Source organism: Bos grunniens, chromosome 17, assembly GCF_055505025.1.
Source record: "Bos grunniens cultivar Pamir isolate PY7600 chromosome 17, Bosgru_T2T1.0, whole genome shotgun sequence".
NCBI lineage: Eukaryota > Metazoa > Chordata > Mammalia > Artiodactyla > Bovidae > Bos > Bos grunniens.
Window position 1 is genome coordinate 66592649 of NC_141181.1, and position 17515 is coordinate 66610163.

Consider the following 17515-nt stretch of genomic DNA (forward strand, 5'->3'; position numbering starts at 1 on the left):
TCACGTCAGCGGATATGACGCGCTCGTTGCCATGGCAGCAGTGGGACGCTACGGTGGCTTTGGATTTAGAGCATTTGAGTTATTGATACGGTGAAGGTTTTCGCGGCCGAGAACGGCTAAGTGTTGTTTTGTTGTTGTTGTTTTTTGTCGCGCCCACTTCGTGGTGACGCCCGCCTCTGACGACTGGTAAGGACGTCGCCGAGCCACCCTGGCCGAGGGAGACTCCTTTGTCAGCCTGAGATTCTAAATCTGCAAAATGGGGATATAACACTAGCTCCTGGGAGAGTTGTGCATGAGACATTTGCGGTGGGGTGGGGACGGGACATGACATTAAAATAGGAATAATGAAGGTCAAGACTGTCTCCTGGATCTTCGGGTCTCTCAGTATAAGCACACTCGTGGGCCCGGAGCGGTTGCCTTATACAGGAGTTTGATTAAGTGAAGGATTAAATATAGGGCAAACTCTAGAACTCCCAAGTATTCTGCCAGGCAATCTCTGCATTCTCTTCCTTTCCAACAGGTTGGTAAATAAATCCGTTCACTGATCTAATAAAAATGTACCGAGTGCCTACAATGTGTTAAGCTCTGGGGATCAAAGGAACTGACAAGCAGGGACACTCCTAGAGAACCCCTCACCAGCTCTGGATTCCGCGTCAGCACACAGGCTCTAGAGTTCAATCTCAGCTCCACCACTTAACTGTGAACCCAGGCAAGGCATTGATTACCTTTCTTGAAGCAAAATGGTTGCGATAAAATAGGTAAGCAATTAAAATTGTACCTGGTACATAATAGATGCTTAGGGAGTGTTAAATGCTAATTTTATCTTTTATTTTCTCTCACTCTATCTGTATGATGAAAAGACCTAAGCTCAGTTCAGTTCAGTTCAGTCGCTCAGTAGTGTCAGAGTCTTTGCGACCCCATGGACTGCAGCACACCAGGCCTCCCTGTCCATCACCAACTCCCCGAGTTTACTCAAACTCATGTCCATTGAGTCGGTGATACCATCCAACCATCTCATCCTCTGTTGTCCCCTTCTCCTCCCAGCTTCAATCTTTCCCAGCATCAGGGTCTTTTCAAATAAGTCAGTTCTTTGCATCAGGTGGCCAAAGTATTGGAGATTCAGCTTCAGCATCAGTCCTTCCAATGAATATTCAGGACTGATTTCCTTTAAGATGGACTGGTTGGATCTCCTTGCTGTTCAAGAGACTATCAAAAGTCTTCTCCAACACCACAGTTCAAAAGCATCCATTCTTCAGCACTCAGCTTTCTTTACAGTCCAACTCTTTACATCCATACATGACTACTGGAAAAACCATAGCTTTGACTAGATGAGCCTTTGTTAGCAAAGTAATGTCTCTGCTTTTTAATATGCTGTCTAGGTTGGTCATAACTTTTCTTCCAAGGAGCAAGCGTCTTTTAATTTCATGGCTTCAGTCACCATCAGCAGTGATTTTGGAGCCCCAAAAAATAAAGTCTGTCACTGTTTCTACTGTTTCTCCAACTACTTGCCATGAAGTGATGAGACTGGATGCCATGATCTTAGTTTTCTGAATGCTGAGTTTGAAGCCAACTTTTTCACTCTCCTCTTTCACTTTCATCAAGAGGCTCTTTAGTTCTTATTTGCTTTCTGCCATAAGGGTGGTGTCATCTGCATATCTGAGGTTATTGATATTTCTCCCAGCAGATTCCAGCTTGTGCTTTATCCAGCCCAGCATTTCTCACGATGTATTCTGCATATAAGTTAAATAAGCAGGGTGGCAATATACAGCTTTGACGTACTCCTTTCCCGATTTGGAACCAGTCTCTTGTTTCATGTCTAGTTCTAACTGTTACTTCTTGACCTGCATATAGATTTCTCAGGAGGCAGGTCAGGTGGTCTGGTATTCCCATCTCTTGAAGAATTTTCCACAGTTTGTTGTGACCCACAAAGTCAAAGGCTTTCGCACACTCAATAAAGCAGAAGCAGATGTTTTTCTGGAACTCTCTTGCTTTTTCAATGATCCAACAGATGTTGGCCATTTGCTCTCTGGTTCCTCTGCCTTTTCTAAACCCAGCTTGAACATCTGGAAGTTCACCAGTCATGTATTGTTGAAGCCTGGCTTGGAGAATTTTGAGCATTACTTTGCAGGCGTGTGAGATGAGTGCAATTGTGCGGTAGTTTGAACATTCTTTGGCATTGTCTTTCTTTGGGATTGGAATGAAAACCGACCTTTTCCAGTCCCGTGGTCACTGCTGAGTTTTCCAAATTTGTTGGCATATTGAGTGCAGCACTTTAACAGCATCATCTTTTAGCATTTGAAATAACTCAACTGGAATTTCATCATCTCCACTAGCTTTGTTCATAGTAATGCTTCCTAAGGCCCACTTGACTTCACATTCCAGAATATCTGGCTCTAGGTGAGTGATCACACCATCGTGTTAATCTGGGTCATTAAGATCTTTTTTGTATAGTTCTTCTGTGTATTCTTGCCACCTCTTCTTAATATCTTCTGCTTCCATTAGGTCCACACCATTTCTGTCCTTTATTGTGCTCATCTGCACATGAAAATTTCCCTTCGTATCTCTAATTTTCTTGAAGAGATATCTAATCTTTCTCATTCTGTTGTTTTCCTCTATTCCTTTGCATTGATCACTGAGGAGGGCATTCGTATACCTTTCCTTTTCTCCTTTGCCTTTCGCTTCTCTTCTTTTCATAGCTGTTTGTAGGGCCTCCTCAGACAACCATTTTGCCTTTTTGCATTTCTTTTTCTTGGGGATGGCTTTAATCACTGCCTCCTGTAGAATGTCACAAACCTCCATCCATAATTCTTCAGGCACTCTGTCTATCAGATCTAATCCCTTGAATCTATTTGTCACTTCCACTGTATAATTGTAAGGGATTTGATTTAGGTCATACCTGAATGATCTAGTGGTTTTCCCTACTTTCTTCAATTTAAGTCTGAATTTGGCAATAAGGAGTTCATGATCTGAGCCACAGTCAGCTTCCGGTCTTGTTTTTACTGACTGTATAGAGCTTCTCCATCTTTGGATGCAAAGAATATAATCCATCGGATTTCGGTGTTGACCATCTGGTGAAGTCCATGTGCAGAATATTCTCTTGTGTTGTTGGAAGACGGCGTTTGCTATGACCAGTGTGTTCTCTTGGCAAAACTCTATTAGCCTCTGCCCTGCTTCATTCTGTACTCCAAGGCCAAATTTGCCCGTTACTCCAGGTGTTTCTTAATACTTTTGCATTTCAGTCTGCTATAATGAAAAGGACATCTTTTTTGGGTGTTAGTTCTATAAAGTCTTGTAGGTCTTCATAGAGCCATTCAACTTCAGCTTTTTCAGCAATACTGGTCGGGGCATAGACCTGGATTACTGTGATATTGAATGGTTTGCCTTGGAAACGAACAGAGATCATTCTGTCGTTTTTGAGGTTGCATCCAAGTACTGCATTTCAGACTCTTTTGGTTGACTATGATGGCTACTCCATTTCTTCTAAGGGATTCTTGCCCACAGTAGTAGATATAATGGTCATCTGGGTTAAATTCACCCATTCCAGTCCATTTTAGTTCGCTGATTCCTAAAATGTCAATGTTTACTCTTGCCATCTCCTGTTAGACCACTTCCAATTTGCCTTGATTCATGAAGCTAACATTCCAGGTTCCTATGCAATATTGCTCTTTACAGCATCAGACTTTACTTCCATCATCAGTCACATCCACAACTGGGTGTTCTTTTTGCTTTGGCTCCGTCTCTTCATTCTTTCTGGAGTTATTCTCCACTGATCTCCAGTAACATATTGGGCACCTACCGACCTGGGGAGTTCATCTTTCAGTGTCCTATCTTTTTGCCATTTCATACTGTTTATGGTGTTCTCAAGGCAAAAATACTGGTTTGCCATTCCCTTCTCCAGTAAAGACCCAAGAAGCATTGTTAATGTATACACAGAACAGTGGACTTGGAGTCAAAAGATGTGGGTCTAAATTCCCATGGTCCTGAATTAAACGAGAAGCTACAGGAAGCCAATTACTTGGGAAAGGGGTCTGTGTCTCTGTATCCCCAGTGATATGTATTGTCCATGTGCCTGACAGATAGATACTACATAACATGTACTCAGGAAAGGATCTAGAAAGTGAGGTTTTAGTAGAGGAGAAGGCCAGAGGGAGCAAGTCAGAGACTGAAGATCCATTATGGAGCAGAGTGAGGGAACGGAGACAAGATAAACCATTTTGAGCCTGGGTCTGAAAATGTACTTGCTTCTGTTTATAGGTCAAAGCCAAAAATAAACTTAAGCTTGGCTTCTCTGTAGCCATGTCCACAGCTTTACAGCAGACTTTATGAATCTATAGTTACTTTGATCTCGAGGGATTGATGCCACTGGACTTACTTCAACAAATGGACCCTACCACGTGGCTTCTGGAGAAGGAAACTTTGTGGATGGTCGTGGGGTCATTGAGAATACAGGCTCTGATCAAGTGATCAGAGTGTATGTGTCCCCTAGAATGGGGCGAATGGAAATCTTCTATAGGATGTCCTGAGAAGATCAAAGCATCAATCCTGTGATTTCTGCCAAGGTGCATAACCTGAATGGACCCATGAGGATACATAAGACAAACCCCGGTAAGGGGATTTGTATACAACAACTGCTCTGCGGCTTCCCTGGTGGACCAGTGGTAAAGCATCTGCCTGCCAATGCAGGAGATGCCAGTTTGATCCCTGGTCCTGATCCAGGAAGATCCCAAACATCGTGGAGCAACTAAGCACTTGGCATCACAACTGCTCAGCCTGTGCTCTAGAGCCTGGGAGCCGCAACTGCTTAAGTCCACAAGCCCCAGAGCCTGTGCTCGAGAGCAAGAGAAGCCATGGAAATGAGAAGCCAGCACACCTCAGTTAGAGTAGCCCCCGCTCTCCACAACCTGAGAAAAGCCCTCGCAGGAAAGACCCAGCACCACCAAAAATAAATTCATTTTTTCAAAGAACTGGTCTGCAGTCTCCAAAACTGCCAAGGCAGTGAGAGGTAAAGAAAAACCCTAGAACTGTTCCAGACCAAAGGAGACTGAAGAGACATGACAACTAATGCAACAGATGCTTCTGAACTGGATCTTTTTGCGATAAAGTTATTGGGGCAGCTGTCAAAACCCCAGTGGGGTCTGAGGACTCCACGGTGGTCATGCGTCCATGTTCGTTTCTTGCTTTCGACGACTGTCCTGTGGTTACACTGGAGAATGTCTTTGTTAGTTGGAAATACTAGAGTATTTAGGGGGTGACAGGACGTCACGTAGGCAACTTATTCTCAAATGATTAAAAGAAAAAAAATGTTTTCTCCCTGAATGTTCATTGGAAGGGCTGGTGCTGAAGCTGCAATATTTTGGCAACCTGATGGGAAGAGCCAACTCAAAGGAAAAGACCTTGATGCTGGGAAAGATGGAGGGCAGGAGAAGGGGGCGACAGAGGATGAGATGGTTGGATGGCATCATTGACTCAATGGACACGAGTCTGAGCAAACTCCAGCAGACGGTGAAGGACAGGGAAGCCTGGCACACTGCAGTCCATGGGGTCGCAGAGTCGGACACGACTGAGCGACTGGACACCACGACAACAACGCACTTAGAATATTTTTTTAAAGTGAAGTTTCTGGAGTAAAACTTCAAGGACCCAAATAATCTCCACTTAGTTTCTTCTTAGACCTGGGCAGGTTGTTTCACTTCTCTACACCTCAGTTTCCCATCTCTACTGGCATATCATTTTTGTTTGGCTGGATAGCAAGTGGGATCTTAGTTCCTCGACCAAGGATCGAACCTGCACCCCCTGGGGTAGAAGCACAAAGTCTTAATCGCTGGACAGCCAGGCAAGTCCCTCCCATCTCTAAAATAGGGATAAAGCTAGTACTGCTCTGAAAGGCGGTTCCCAGGGCCAAAATAAAAGGCGGGAGAGCGAGCTAAGTAACGCACGTAAGAAGCTCCTAGCTGTCAGATCTACTCTGATTTAGGAGACAATCACGTGTCTGCGTGGACAGCCTCGAGCCTCAAGGACAAGTGGTTTTTCCAGACTTTTGGACTCAAGTGCTCAGCCTCCGGAAAAGCCAGGAGGGAGGTGGCCAGAGGTTTAGTTTGAGGATTCTCAGATCCAGCCTGGTCTCCCAGAATTCCCCAGATAAAACCCTTCATTTGGGGCCCAGGGGCATCCAGGCCCATGTCTAGGTTCCCAATGAGGTGCTCAGACATGTAGCCTTCCCAGGAGGGGTTGCCAGGCAACAAGGCTCCTCAGCAGAAGCCTGGCAGGGCTCTGGGACACTCATTGGTCCATTTCTTCCCTTTTCACAGAACAGGAGACAGAGGAGGCCACGCCATAGGGGAGGTGCCAGGGTCACACAGGGCGGTTTAAGGGCGGTGCCGGACAAGCACTTTCTCTGCTACACCATGCCTGCCCCATCCCTATCAATTCTGTCCACTTACTTGAGCGAATAACGTATAGACTGACTCCTGTCTGCCCAGGGTCACAAAGAAAAAAAGCTCTGCATATGTCATCTCTTCGATTCCCCAAGCTTCCAAGGTAATTTCTGTAATATTTCCACAGGGGTCCGCACTCCTAATCGCCCGCTTAGGCCACTCACACCATGCAGCACTGCTTCTATATTGCCTTCAAAAGATTTCGGGGTGGGGGCAGGAATCCTGAGTTACAACTTTAAATAGGTTGGTACCATAGAAACATTCTGTAAGCGGCATTTCAAAGACGATATATTTAAAGTCTAGCACGAGTACTTTTTCTGGGACACTGACATTCTACAGCGGCACATGGCTGAGTCTTAATTTGAGTTCTGTCACAAAAATATATATATCATGTCCTGAGCTTGGCAGAACCGAAGACCCAGATGAGCTGAGACTAGCAAATGTGGTTTCCTTTTAAGTGTTTCTTACAGATGGTTTCTCCCCTACTTATCTTTCAAGAATCTGTGAGCACTGTCCTGAGATAGCTGAGAGCGGTTCTGCAGGCCTGGGGTGGTACCGTGTAGCAAGCACCCTCAAAAGGCGATACAGGTGAGGTGAGGGGAAATGACACTGCGCCGGCTCCAGGTACGTCCTTCAACCGTGTGGCATCTGCTGGCAGGGGCAGCTTTCATGTGAGAAGTCTGGCTATCCCAAGACCGCCATGCCGCAAGAAGTCTGGACCGGCACGTGGAGAGGGCACCTTTTAGTGACGCCTGCAGATGATCCGCCACCTGAGCCCGGGCACCACACACTCGAATGCAGGAGCCCACAGTGGACCATCTGACTAGGGAGACAAGCCCCGGCCACCATCTGACTACGAGGGCCGCTCTAGTTGACTCCCAGAACTGAGAGGCTGCACAAGGCATGGTTTTAAGTTCCAAAGCGGGGGCCGGTTAGTCACACGGCGAGGGGTGGGCGGAACCATGAATGAGCCTGGATGCCTTCCGGGACGCTGACTCTCCACAGCGGCACTTGGCTTAGTCTGATTTTCAGTTTTTGTCACAAAAGAACACGTATCGTGGCCTGAGCTTGACAGAACGGAAGATCCAGACCAGCCTGAGATGAGCAAAAAGTAGCTGAGATCACGCCCCTCGAGGGTCATGAGCTTCCTGCGCCCACGACTCCGGCAGCAGCCCATCCCACTGCCGTCTCAAGACCAGGAAGACACGAGCTGCTTCCCTCTGTGAGCTCATCACTCACCAGGCATCACACCCACCTCACCCACCAGCCCCTCCCAATAAACCCAGGAAGTTCTAACTTCCCCCTTTTACAGATGAAGAAACAGGGGCACAAGCCACATAGCTGGTACTCTGGCCCGACTCCAAAAAGCCATACGCCACACCACCGTGAGTCACTGCCTTCCCGAAGCCTCACTACCGTCATGGGAATGAAGGGAAGCAGCTGTGAGTAAAACATTTAACCCTTAAGGATAAGAAACTGTTCTGGGCCTGGTCGATCCCTAAGCATTTGGGGGATTGTCAAGCCAAGGACCAACTCAGCAGGTTTGGAGAGAGTTCAAATGCTGCAGATGTCAAAGAAAGGAGGGGACCAGCTCCTGGGAGCTCGCCTCCTGAAATGGAATGTCCTTTACTAAAAGGAGTGTCTTTGGATACCTAGGACCCGGCCCACAGCGGGCCAGAGAGTCTATGTCAATCCTGTGATTTATGGGGGAGGGTCTTGGGTCACGCTGTTATCATTTGGCCTCTTGAAGGGCTGGAGACAAGAGTAACCAAGGTCAGTTGCCCCGTGCCTTCGTGACTGACGCCCAGTAAAAAAAATGCTGGCACCAAGGTGCAGGCAAGCCTTCCTGGCAGGCAGCATTTCACACAAAGGTCATGCACATCCTTGACGGGAGAAGTGAGCGTGTTCGTTAAGACTCCACTAGGAGAGGGTATCTGAGGGCTTGTGTGTAGGCTCTCCTGGACTCTGACCTCTGCGCCTTCTCCCCCTTTGCTGACTTTAGTTTCGAGTATTTATTTGGCTGTGTCAGGCCTTCACTGCGGCATGCAGGATCTTTCATTGCAGTGCCGGGCTCTAGAGTACACAGGCTCAGTAGCTGTTCTGAGATATGTGGGATCTTAGTCCTCAAGTTCCCATGGATCCAACCAGCCTTCCCTGCATCCCAAGGCGGATTCCTAACCACTGGACCAGCAGGGAAGTCCCTCCTTGCGGATTTTAATCCACATCCTTTCACTGTGATAAACCATTAACTCTGAGTCCACCGGGTTTGCTGAATTCCATGAGCTCTAGCCAACTGCAGAGCCCGAGGGTGGACCTGGGATCCCCGACACGGGAGTTCAGCTGTGCCCTTGCATGGACCTATTCTCCAGCTTTTGCTCTTCATCAATCCACCTGATTAAACTCAACACAGAGAGGAAAAAAATCTATTCACTCGTAAAGTAAGTGTTAAAGTTGCTCAGTCATGTCTGACTCTTTGCGACCCTGTGGATGGTAGCCCGCCAGGCTCCACGGGAAATCCACAGGATTTCCCAGGCAAGAATACTGGAGTGGGTAGCCATTCCCTTCTCCATGGGATCTTCCCAACCCCGGGATGGAACGCGGGTCCCCTGCATTGGCAGGCGGATTCCTGACCATCTGAGCCACCAGGGAAGCTCTCTGTAAAGTACAGCATGGACAAATGAATCCCTGTTCAGTTTATTCAAATAATATATATATATAATTTTTTTTTCTCTGTGAAACTGAGTAGAACCAAGGAAGAATAAAAGAAAGCCTCATATATTAAATTCTTAAATAGATTCTTTGACTTCAAAAGTAAGGGTCAACAGGAGAGGCACAGGCGGTGGGCCCTGACCCAGACACAAAGCCACCACAGCAGTCCTGCGAATTGAGGATGGCAAATCCATTTCTTAAAAAAAAAACAAAAAAAAAGTTCTCGAGGGGAAAAATATAAAATAACCTAAGTTTCAAAAGCTGGACTACTTTTACACCCCTGGCTCTCTACCCCGGACTGTCCTAAGACAGAGTATCTCAAGGTTAAGTTTCCAATGACACAGCTTTTGCAAACGTATATGCAAAGACGTTCCTCATGAGCAGTCCTGTTTTGGCGGTTAATAGCAAGCAATATGCTTGGATTAGAGGTCCGATTTCCACTCGAATGCAAAGTTTCTCCTCTTCTGGCAAACAAAACCATGTGCCGAGATCTGAAAGGGGGGAAAAAAACGGGCGTTAGGCCCCAGAGTCATGATTCCAAAATAGCTCTTGTATATTTATACGTGTGACGGCTGGACGGATGGTCTGCGTGCACTCACATAAGCCTGTGGGATTTTCCTATAGCATCCCAGATGGCCGAGAGAATCTACACTTAAAAATGTCTCCTGGGTTCTTACCCACACCACAGCTCAGCCTGCTGCTGCCTCTCGACCTCGAAGGTACACTTTCCTGACTTAATGAGGAGCAAATGGCAGTGATGAAAAGTGCCAGTGAATTTCTGGAGGGCAGGGGAGGAAGTGTGTTCAAGGGGAACTCCCTACCAGGAATTAGCTAAAGCACACTGTCTCTGGTACCTCGTCTGAACACTAAAGCGGGGAACAGATCTGGCTTGCATCAAAGGTTCAGGATTCTACTAAGGAACCCGCAGAAAGAGAGCGAGGGGAATCGAGTTGGGAAGAAACCCGGAAAAGGCTGCTTTCAACGCGAGGCTTCTTAGGGACAAAGCGGAAGTCCTGGATTTTAGCACAACTCAAGATGGGAACCCTGGTAACGATGGTGACTTAAGTATTTCTCCAGCCTTGGGGGCTGATGCAAAGGGGATTTCAAGAAAAACAAAAAAACATGCTGATTATTTAAAAAGAAGGCAAGGAGACTAAAAATAGGCTCGAGGCTAGAAGCTCTGTTACAGTTTAAAAGCAGCAGCAGAATAAATACCCAGGCAAGTTGGTCCTAGACTCCGAGTCCCCCCAGGTTTCCTTGAGCCTGACCAGAGAAGCAGGAGTGTAAGGAAGTGAGTTCAGTGGCTGGAGCCTTAGCTCTGGGGCCCACGGCCAGGGCCCAGTGCTCCCACCCGGGCCAGCTCACTTCAACTCACAACCACCCTTGCAAGTGGAACAGGGGCAAACCCCCATTCTCCAGACAGGGAAACAGGCCAGCAGGAGTCCAGAACAGGGGCGAACCCCCATTCTCCAGACAGGGAAACAGGCCAGCAGGAGTCCAGCCTGGAGTCCGTTCTGAAATATTCGACTTCCCGAGATCAGAACCTGTTTTCCTGCCCCCCTGGCAAAACACGGATTAAAATCATCTGTTAAAAGCAAACTCTGGGGGAAGATGACTTTTGGCGGCTGTGTGACCTTGAGCAAGTCCAAGCCCTTCTCTGGGCTTTGGTTTTTCTCCTCCGTAAAATCGGGGACCTGCCTCCAGGGATGCTGAGGGTAAGAGGAGTAATGGCCGAGGACCACTTGGGCCAGTGCAATGGGGGCTATTCTTAGACCAGAGCCGCCTGTGACTATTATTAGAACATTAATTACTTTGGGCCAACCTGATGCTGTTTATAGAAGCCAGGCTGCCAACAACAGCCTGTGCAAATAGGTCTAGAGTCCCCCCATCACACTGGTCCTCTGTACCCCCCTGTCCAATAACAGAGGAACTTGTTTCTTGTTGGTTCACCATTGATCCCCGCTGCCACCCAGATCCAGAGCTAGGAGACCAAGCCGATTCTATAAATAGCTCCCCAAGCCATTGCCATAGAAACCTAGATGGGCTGGGTTAGTCCACCTTGGTAGCCTCTCCCAGAGCCAGGGAGGCTCAGGAGGAACAAGCTTTTCAGAAAAGTGGCTGGTCTCAGAAGTGGTGGGAGGCCCCGGGAAGTCCACAGACCTACCTGGAAATCATGAGCTTCCTAGGTGGGAGGAGGTGCTGTTCAGGTTCACCTGGAGGAAGACAACACACAGAGGAAGGGTCACGGCCAGGTGGGGGTGCCAGGGTCTCGCTGCCCTGAGGTTCAGCCCTTAGCGCCACTGAATTGCGAGCACACTCCCTCACTGAGCTACTGTGAACATGACTTGTTCAGTCGTGTCCAACGCTTTGTGACCCCATGGACCGCAGCACGCCAAGCTCCCGAGTCCTTCACCATCTTTCAGAGCTTGCTCAAACTCATGTCCATCGAGCTGGTGATGCCATCCAACCACCTCGTTTTCTGTTGTCCCCTTCTCCTGCCTTTAGTCTTCCCCAGCATCAAAGAACATGACATGACAGACCCCCTCCTATTCCCCTCTGCCTCCCATTCTAGTGGGGAGAGCCTGCCTGCTCAGCAAACGCGTCTGTACGGAATTATTAAGTCCAGGCAACACAGTGGGCTGATCAGTGACGGGTGCTGGGGCACCTTCAAACAAAGCGATTCACAGAGGCCCCTGCAGAGGGATGACGTTTCAGTGTAGTGTAATGAAAGATCTGGGCTTCCCAGGCAGTGCTGGCGGTGAAGAACATGCCTGCCAATGCAAGCAGGCACGAGAGACACGGGTTCCATCCCTGGAAGACCCCCTGGAGGAGGGCGCCGCGACCCACTGCAGTATTCCTGCCTGGAGAATCCCATGGGCAGAGGAGCCTGGCGGGCAAGGAGCGGGACACGACTAAAGTGACTTAGCACGCATGTACGTAATAATAAACCTGCATCTTTACCCTGGTCCAGGCACCAAGCTCCTAGAGCCCTTGCTGTCTCCCTAGTGATAAAAAGCATCTTTTGTCTGCAAATGAGATGAGGGGTGGTTAGGGCCCCCGAGCTTCAGGGTGGGGGCTTGCTCACCCATGTTTAAGGGGTTGGAACTGCAGTGCCCGCCGCCCCTACCCAGACCTCTGGAGAGCAATGAATAACGAACGGTCAACGATTTAATCAACCATGCCTACTTAATGCGTGCATGCTCAATCGTGTCCGACTCTTTGCAACCTCATAGACTGTAGCCCTCCAAGCTCCTCTGTCCATGCAGTTTTTCAGGCAAGAATACTGGAGTGGGTTGCTGTTTCCTCCTCCTGGGGAATCTTCGCGACCTAGGGATCGAACCCACGTCTCCGGTGTCTCCTGCACTGGCTGGTGGATTCCTTACCACTGTGCCACCTGGGGAGGCCACATGCCTACTACTTAATGAAACCTCTAGAAACATCCTTAAAGGATGAGGCTCAGAGAGCTTCAGGGCTGGTGGACAAGTGACAGAAAGGTGGGTAGTCTGGGCATCTGAAGAGGGGGCACTCTTGTGGGACGGAGGCCCTTCACCTGGGGGGTTAGAGGCTATGTCTGGACATCAGTGTCAGAATTGAACTGAGTTGTGCAACAGCTAGCTGGTGTCTGGACAGTCAGGTCGTTGGTGCTGGAAATCACCCCATGAGCAAAGACCTAGATGATGAAACGAGGCCAGCCGTGCACAGATGTGGATAGCCAAGCATTCCGGGTAGAGGCAACAGCAAAGCCCTGGGAAGGAGAGGGTGTGTGGAGTTTAGGAAGTGAGTACTCATTTCTTGCATGAGCTGCAATTCTGATGTGTGAGCTGCTTTGTTTTGCTGGCTTCCAATTTTCCTATTTTTTTTCATTGCACAAGGGCATTTTGGATGGCTACATAGTACCCTAGTATTCTGTACAATGTACACACCACCATTATTCAGCTGTTGCCTAAGGCTGTTTCCAAGTTTTACAGTGTCCTGCATGAGGTCATGTGTATACGGGGGGCGGGCACAGTGGAGGAGAAGAGGGCGGGAAGTAGGACTGTGATATAACTCGAGGGGCAGCTCTCCTGAGGGCGGGACTGCCCACGATGACAAAGCATATTCCATCCCTTTATTTTTGGTCCTAATAGAGCGAAAAAAAAAACAGTCCCACACAGTGCAAGAGAGTGTAAACTAGTCCAACCCTTTTGTAAGACAATTTTAGCCTTGTAGTTGAAGAGTCTTAAAAAGGACTCTCCCGGGGATTTCCTTGGAGGCCCAGTGGTTAACACTTCGCCTTCCAACGGTGCAGACTTCATCACTGGTTGAGAAGCTAAGATCAAATGCCTTGCGGCCAAAAATCCAAACCATAGAAGAGAAGCAATACTGTAACAAAATTCAATAAAGATTTTAAAAACCATCCACCCATTCCACTCCCTAAAAACGTATTCTAAGGGAGTGAGTCCACAGAGCCCTCCACCCCTCATCCCACAGAAGAGAGGCAAAACCGGTATGTGACACGATTCAAAATATTGCAAAAATTGCAAGCCATCTGAGGACAACAGTTAAGTGGCAGAGAATGCACTCCAGAGGAAACCATGGAGTCACCCAAAATGGCCACAGTAAAACCCCCAGGAGGGAAAAACACTAAGAAAGCGAAACAAAGCAGCTCACACCGTGCGACTGCCAGGAACACAAAAATGAACATCCAGGTGGGCCCCCAAAAACTATATGTAAAGATGAAGAGTTTCAGACTGTGGTTACATCCCCTCAGTCCACTTCTGTTTGTTGTTCTTGTTACATCTTCTTTGAGTTAAAACAAATAACAAATTAGTACTGACTAATTCTGGCAACATTTTTTTTTCCACAGTGGCATGAGATGGCTTTCTGGTTCCCATGCAGGGACCATTGGACTCAACGCCAGAGGGTCGACGTGTACGGGTCCCCAGGCAGTGAGAATGTGTGAGTTTGGTAACTAAAATGGAAATTGGTACAGGGTGGTTCGCCTTTTATTGGCCAACACACACACATACACACACACACAAACTAAAACCACACACACACACACACACACACACAAGCTGAAACTACTGATTTTAGCATCAGGACAACTCATGAAAAAAAGAAGCACTTTCGGGACTTCCCTGGCATTCCCGTCGGTAACACTCTGCGCTCTCACTGCGGGGGCTCAGGTTAGATCCCTGGTCTGGGAACTAAGATCTCACACGTGTTGGCACGGCCAAGAATCAATCGACTTAAAAACAAAATTTTTTTTTTTCTAAAGGAACAGCCTTGCACCCAAAGGAGGATGGCTGGATGGCTTACTGTCAGTCCCAGGAGTGGTTTTTTCTGAGAAGATCCAGGGACTGACTCCCACGGACACACGCAGGATGCAGGGAAGGCCAGGTGTGGGGGACGCGTGTGGGGACGCAGGACTGTATCACGTCTATGTCTGCACACATACCTGCATCACGGGACTCTCGTTTTTGGGTAGACTGAGGAAATTTTTGCTCTGGGTTGTGGCTGTGTTTGGGAATGGCCACTTAAAATGAAGCTGAATTTAAGACTGGAGGCATAAAGTTTGACAGTCCCCACCAAATCCCTTTAACTGCGTTCAAGCCAGGGGGCAAGGGGAAGGACAGGGCTCAGGTAGAAGGGCTGCTGAGACGTGGCCCGGGGTGGGTCAGATGCTCAAGAGTCCCTGAGCGGTTCCCCGTCCCCCCCCAGTTTTCTGATGGGAAACCATCGGCCGCACTAGAGCAGTGAAGTGTTTGAGGGCATAGAGCCAACATGTGGTACTACAGAATTCCCCCTGGGGTTTCTGACCTGAAAATAGCCTTTCAGATTGGCTGGTGTTTTATAGTCCCCTTTCAAGACCTAGGAAAGAGAAAAAAAAAAAAATCACTATTTTTAGAAATGATCAAAAAATAAAATTTAGCCCGTCACTTCCACACCCACCCACCTACCCATCCACCCTTCCAACTAACCATTTTTCCATCCATCCAGCCTCCCACCCATCCCTCCAGCCTCCCAACCATCCATCCATTCATCCACCCACCCACCTACCCTTTCACGCATATACCTATCCATCCACCTACCCTCCACCCCCCATCCACACCCCCATCCACCCACCCACCCATCTACCCACCCATCCAACCATCTACCCACCAAATGCACCCATTCACTTATTCATCTGCTCATCTATGCACCCATCCAACAAACACTTATTAATAAGCTCCTCCTAAACGTTTATTAACAATGCTCCAGACATTATTATAAGCTCTGGGGTTGGGGGTAGGGGTTGGGGTGTGCAGGGATTTTACAACATTAACAAGACAAATTGAAATTCCCATTCTCCTGCAGCTTCCATTCTAGAGGAGGGAGGGCCAGACAATCCACAAGTAACAACAGAACACAAGGAAACAAGAACAGACCAAACCATGGGGAGTAGAACACGGGAAGTAAGCAGTGTGACTCGGACTGCCCAGGGCTTCTTGTGAGCGAGTGGTCCGACAGGGCCTCTTGGGACACGCGGCCTCTGAACTGAGCCCCGTGTTCCAAGGAAACCCACCAGGCTGAGCTCTGAAGGAGAAGCTTTCAGACGGAGGGCACGGCAGGCAAAGACCCTGCGGCGGGAACCAGAAAGTCCTAGGCCTTCCCCACTGTTCTCTGGAAATACAAGGCACTGGATGGACCAGTGCTTGGTCCAACAGAACAGAATGTGAACAACCCTGTAAGTTTAAATATCTCAGTAGCCACAGTATTTAAATTTTTTTTAAAAAGTGAAATTAATTCTAGTGGGGTTTCTTTGCGGGTGGGGGTGGCAGGGGGCGGGGCTTGTGGTAACTCAGTTCCCTGACCAGGAATCAAGTCACACCCTCAGCAGGGAGAGTGTGAAGTCCTAACCTCTGGACTGCCAGGGAATTCCCTCTAGTGGTGCTTTTTTTTTTTAACTTAACCAGACACATCCAAAAATTAATACTTCAACATGTAATTGATGGGGTTCAGGGCAGGTCACCGCCCCCCCCCCAGTGCACCAATCTGGCATATTCATTGTTTTGAATTAAAATTATTTAAGAAACAGTCATGCTGGGGAAGACTCTTGAGAGTCCCTTGGACTGCAAGGAGATCCAACCAGTCAACCCTAAAGGAAATCAACCCTGAATATTCATTGGAAGGACTAATGCTGAAGCTCCAATACTCTGGCCGCCTGATGCGAAGAGCTGACTCCCTGGAAAATAACCTGATGCTCAGAAAGACTGAAGGCAGGAGGATGAGATGGTTGGATGGCATCACTGATTCAATGGACATGAGTTTGAGCAAGCTCTGGGAGGTAGTGAAGGAGAAGGAAGCCTGGCGGGCTGAGGTCCATGGGGTTGCAAAGAGCTGGATACGACTGAGTGGCTAAACAGCAGCAGCAGTGCCAGAAGGACACTCTGATCCTCCTTCGAGCCCCTGGGAGCAGGGAATAAATCTCGCCAGTGAAAGATGCCCTCCTATCCCCAGCATCTCTATCACCAGACAAGGAGAATTTGGGGCCAAGAGGGTTGTGTGAACAAACCTTGTCTCTTCTTTGCTAACTTACTCCCCCAAGCCCAAGTGTCTCTGTCTTGTCAGCTCTTCACAAACATATTGTTTCTTTGCCTAAAAGGGATGAAAGATGCCTGCTATGGCCCCTTCCTGTGAATCTCCTGTTTTTATGAGCCCCTGTATGTATGATATTAAATTTGTTTTCTCTATTAATCTGTCTTATGTCAATTTCATTATCAGGTCAGCCAAAGAGCCTAGGAGAGAAAAAGGGGAAAGTTTTCCTCCCCTACACGGTCAATATAAAAATGATTAGTGAGAAATTCTACATGCTTTGTGGCGGGGCGGGGGTGGGGGGGGCGGCGCAGGTATGAGTCCATCTAGTCAAGGCTATGGTTTTTCCAGTAGTCATGTATGGATGTGAGAGTTGGACTATAAAGAAAGCTGAGCACCAAAGAATTGATGCTTTTGAACTGTGGTGTTGGAGAAGACTCTTGAGAGTCCCTTGGACTGCAAGGAAATCCAACCAGTCAACCCTAAAGGAAATCAACCCTGAATATTCATTGGAAGGACTGATGCTGAAGCTCCAATACTCTGGCCACCTGATGAGAAAAGCTGACTGACTGGAAAAGACCCTGATGCTGGGAAAGACTGAAGGCGGGAGGAAAAGGGGGTGACAGAGGATGAGATGGTTGGATGGCATCACCAACTTGATGGACATGAATTTGAGCAAACTTCAGGAGTTGGTGATGGACAGGGAGGCCTGGCATGCTGCAGTCCAGGTTGCAAAGAGTTAAACACGACTGAGTGACTGAACTGATGAGGACCTCAAATCCAGTGTGAATTTCACACTTGCACAGCACCTTCCC

The 17515-nt window shown here is 48.1% G+C and overlaps 1 protein-coding gene and 1 long non-coding RNA gene across 12 annotated transcripts in view; one reads left to right on the forward strand and one right to left on the reverse strand.

Moving 5' to 3' along the window:
• The first annotated feature begins 10 nt into the window (after nucleotides 1-10).
• LOC147355686 (uncharacterized) lies at nucleotides 11-16862 on the forward strand. Of its 6 annotated transcripts, XR_015144037.1 has the most exons (6): nucleotides 11-186; nucleotides 521-758; nucleotides 13990-14081; nucleotides 14404-14525; nucleotides 15483-15852; nucleotides 16198-16268. It is a non-coding gene; the product is annotated as an uncharacterized LOC147355686 (long non-coding RNA). The 6 variants fall into 6 exon arrangements; XR_015144035.1 differs by lacking the exon at nucleotides 16198-16268 and having other exon boundaries at nucleotides 15483-15906; XR_015144038.1 differs by lacking the exon at nucleotides 521-758 and having other exon boundaries at nucleotides 43-186; nucleotides 16198-16862.
• Nucleotides 9113-17515, reverse strand: part of TPST2 (tyrosylprotein sulfotransferase 2) — a 54168-nt gene continuing 45765 nt past the window's right edge. For all 6 annotated transcript variants that reach the window (XM_086346055.1, XM_086346056.1, XM_086346059.1 and 3 more), the window contains 3 exons: nucleotides 14946-14996; nucleotides 11308-11356; nucleotides 9113-9634 (listed from right to left, as the gene is read on the reverse strand). In XM_086346055.1, coding sequence (XP_086202181.1) covers nucleotides 11315-11356; nucleotides 14946-14996 — 93 coding nt within the window. In that variant the 3' untranslated portion in view covers nucleotides 9113-9634; nucleotides 11308-11314. The remainder of the gene's footprint in view (nucleotides 9635-11307; nucleotides 11357-14945; nucleotides 14997-17515) is intronic.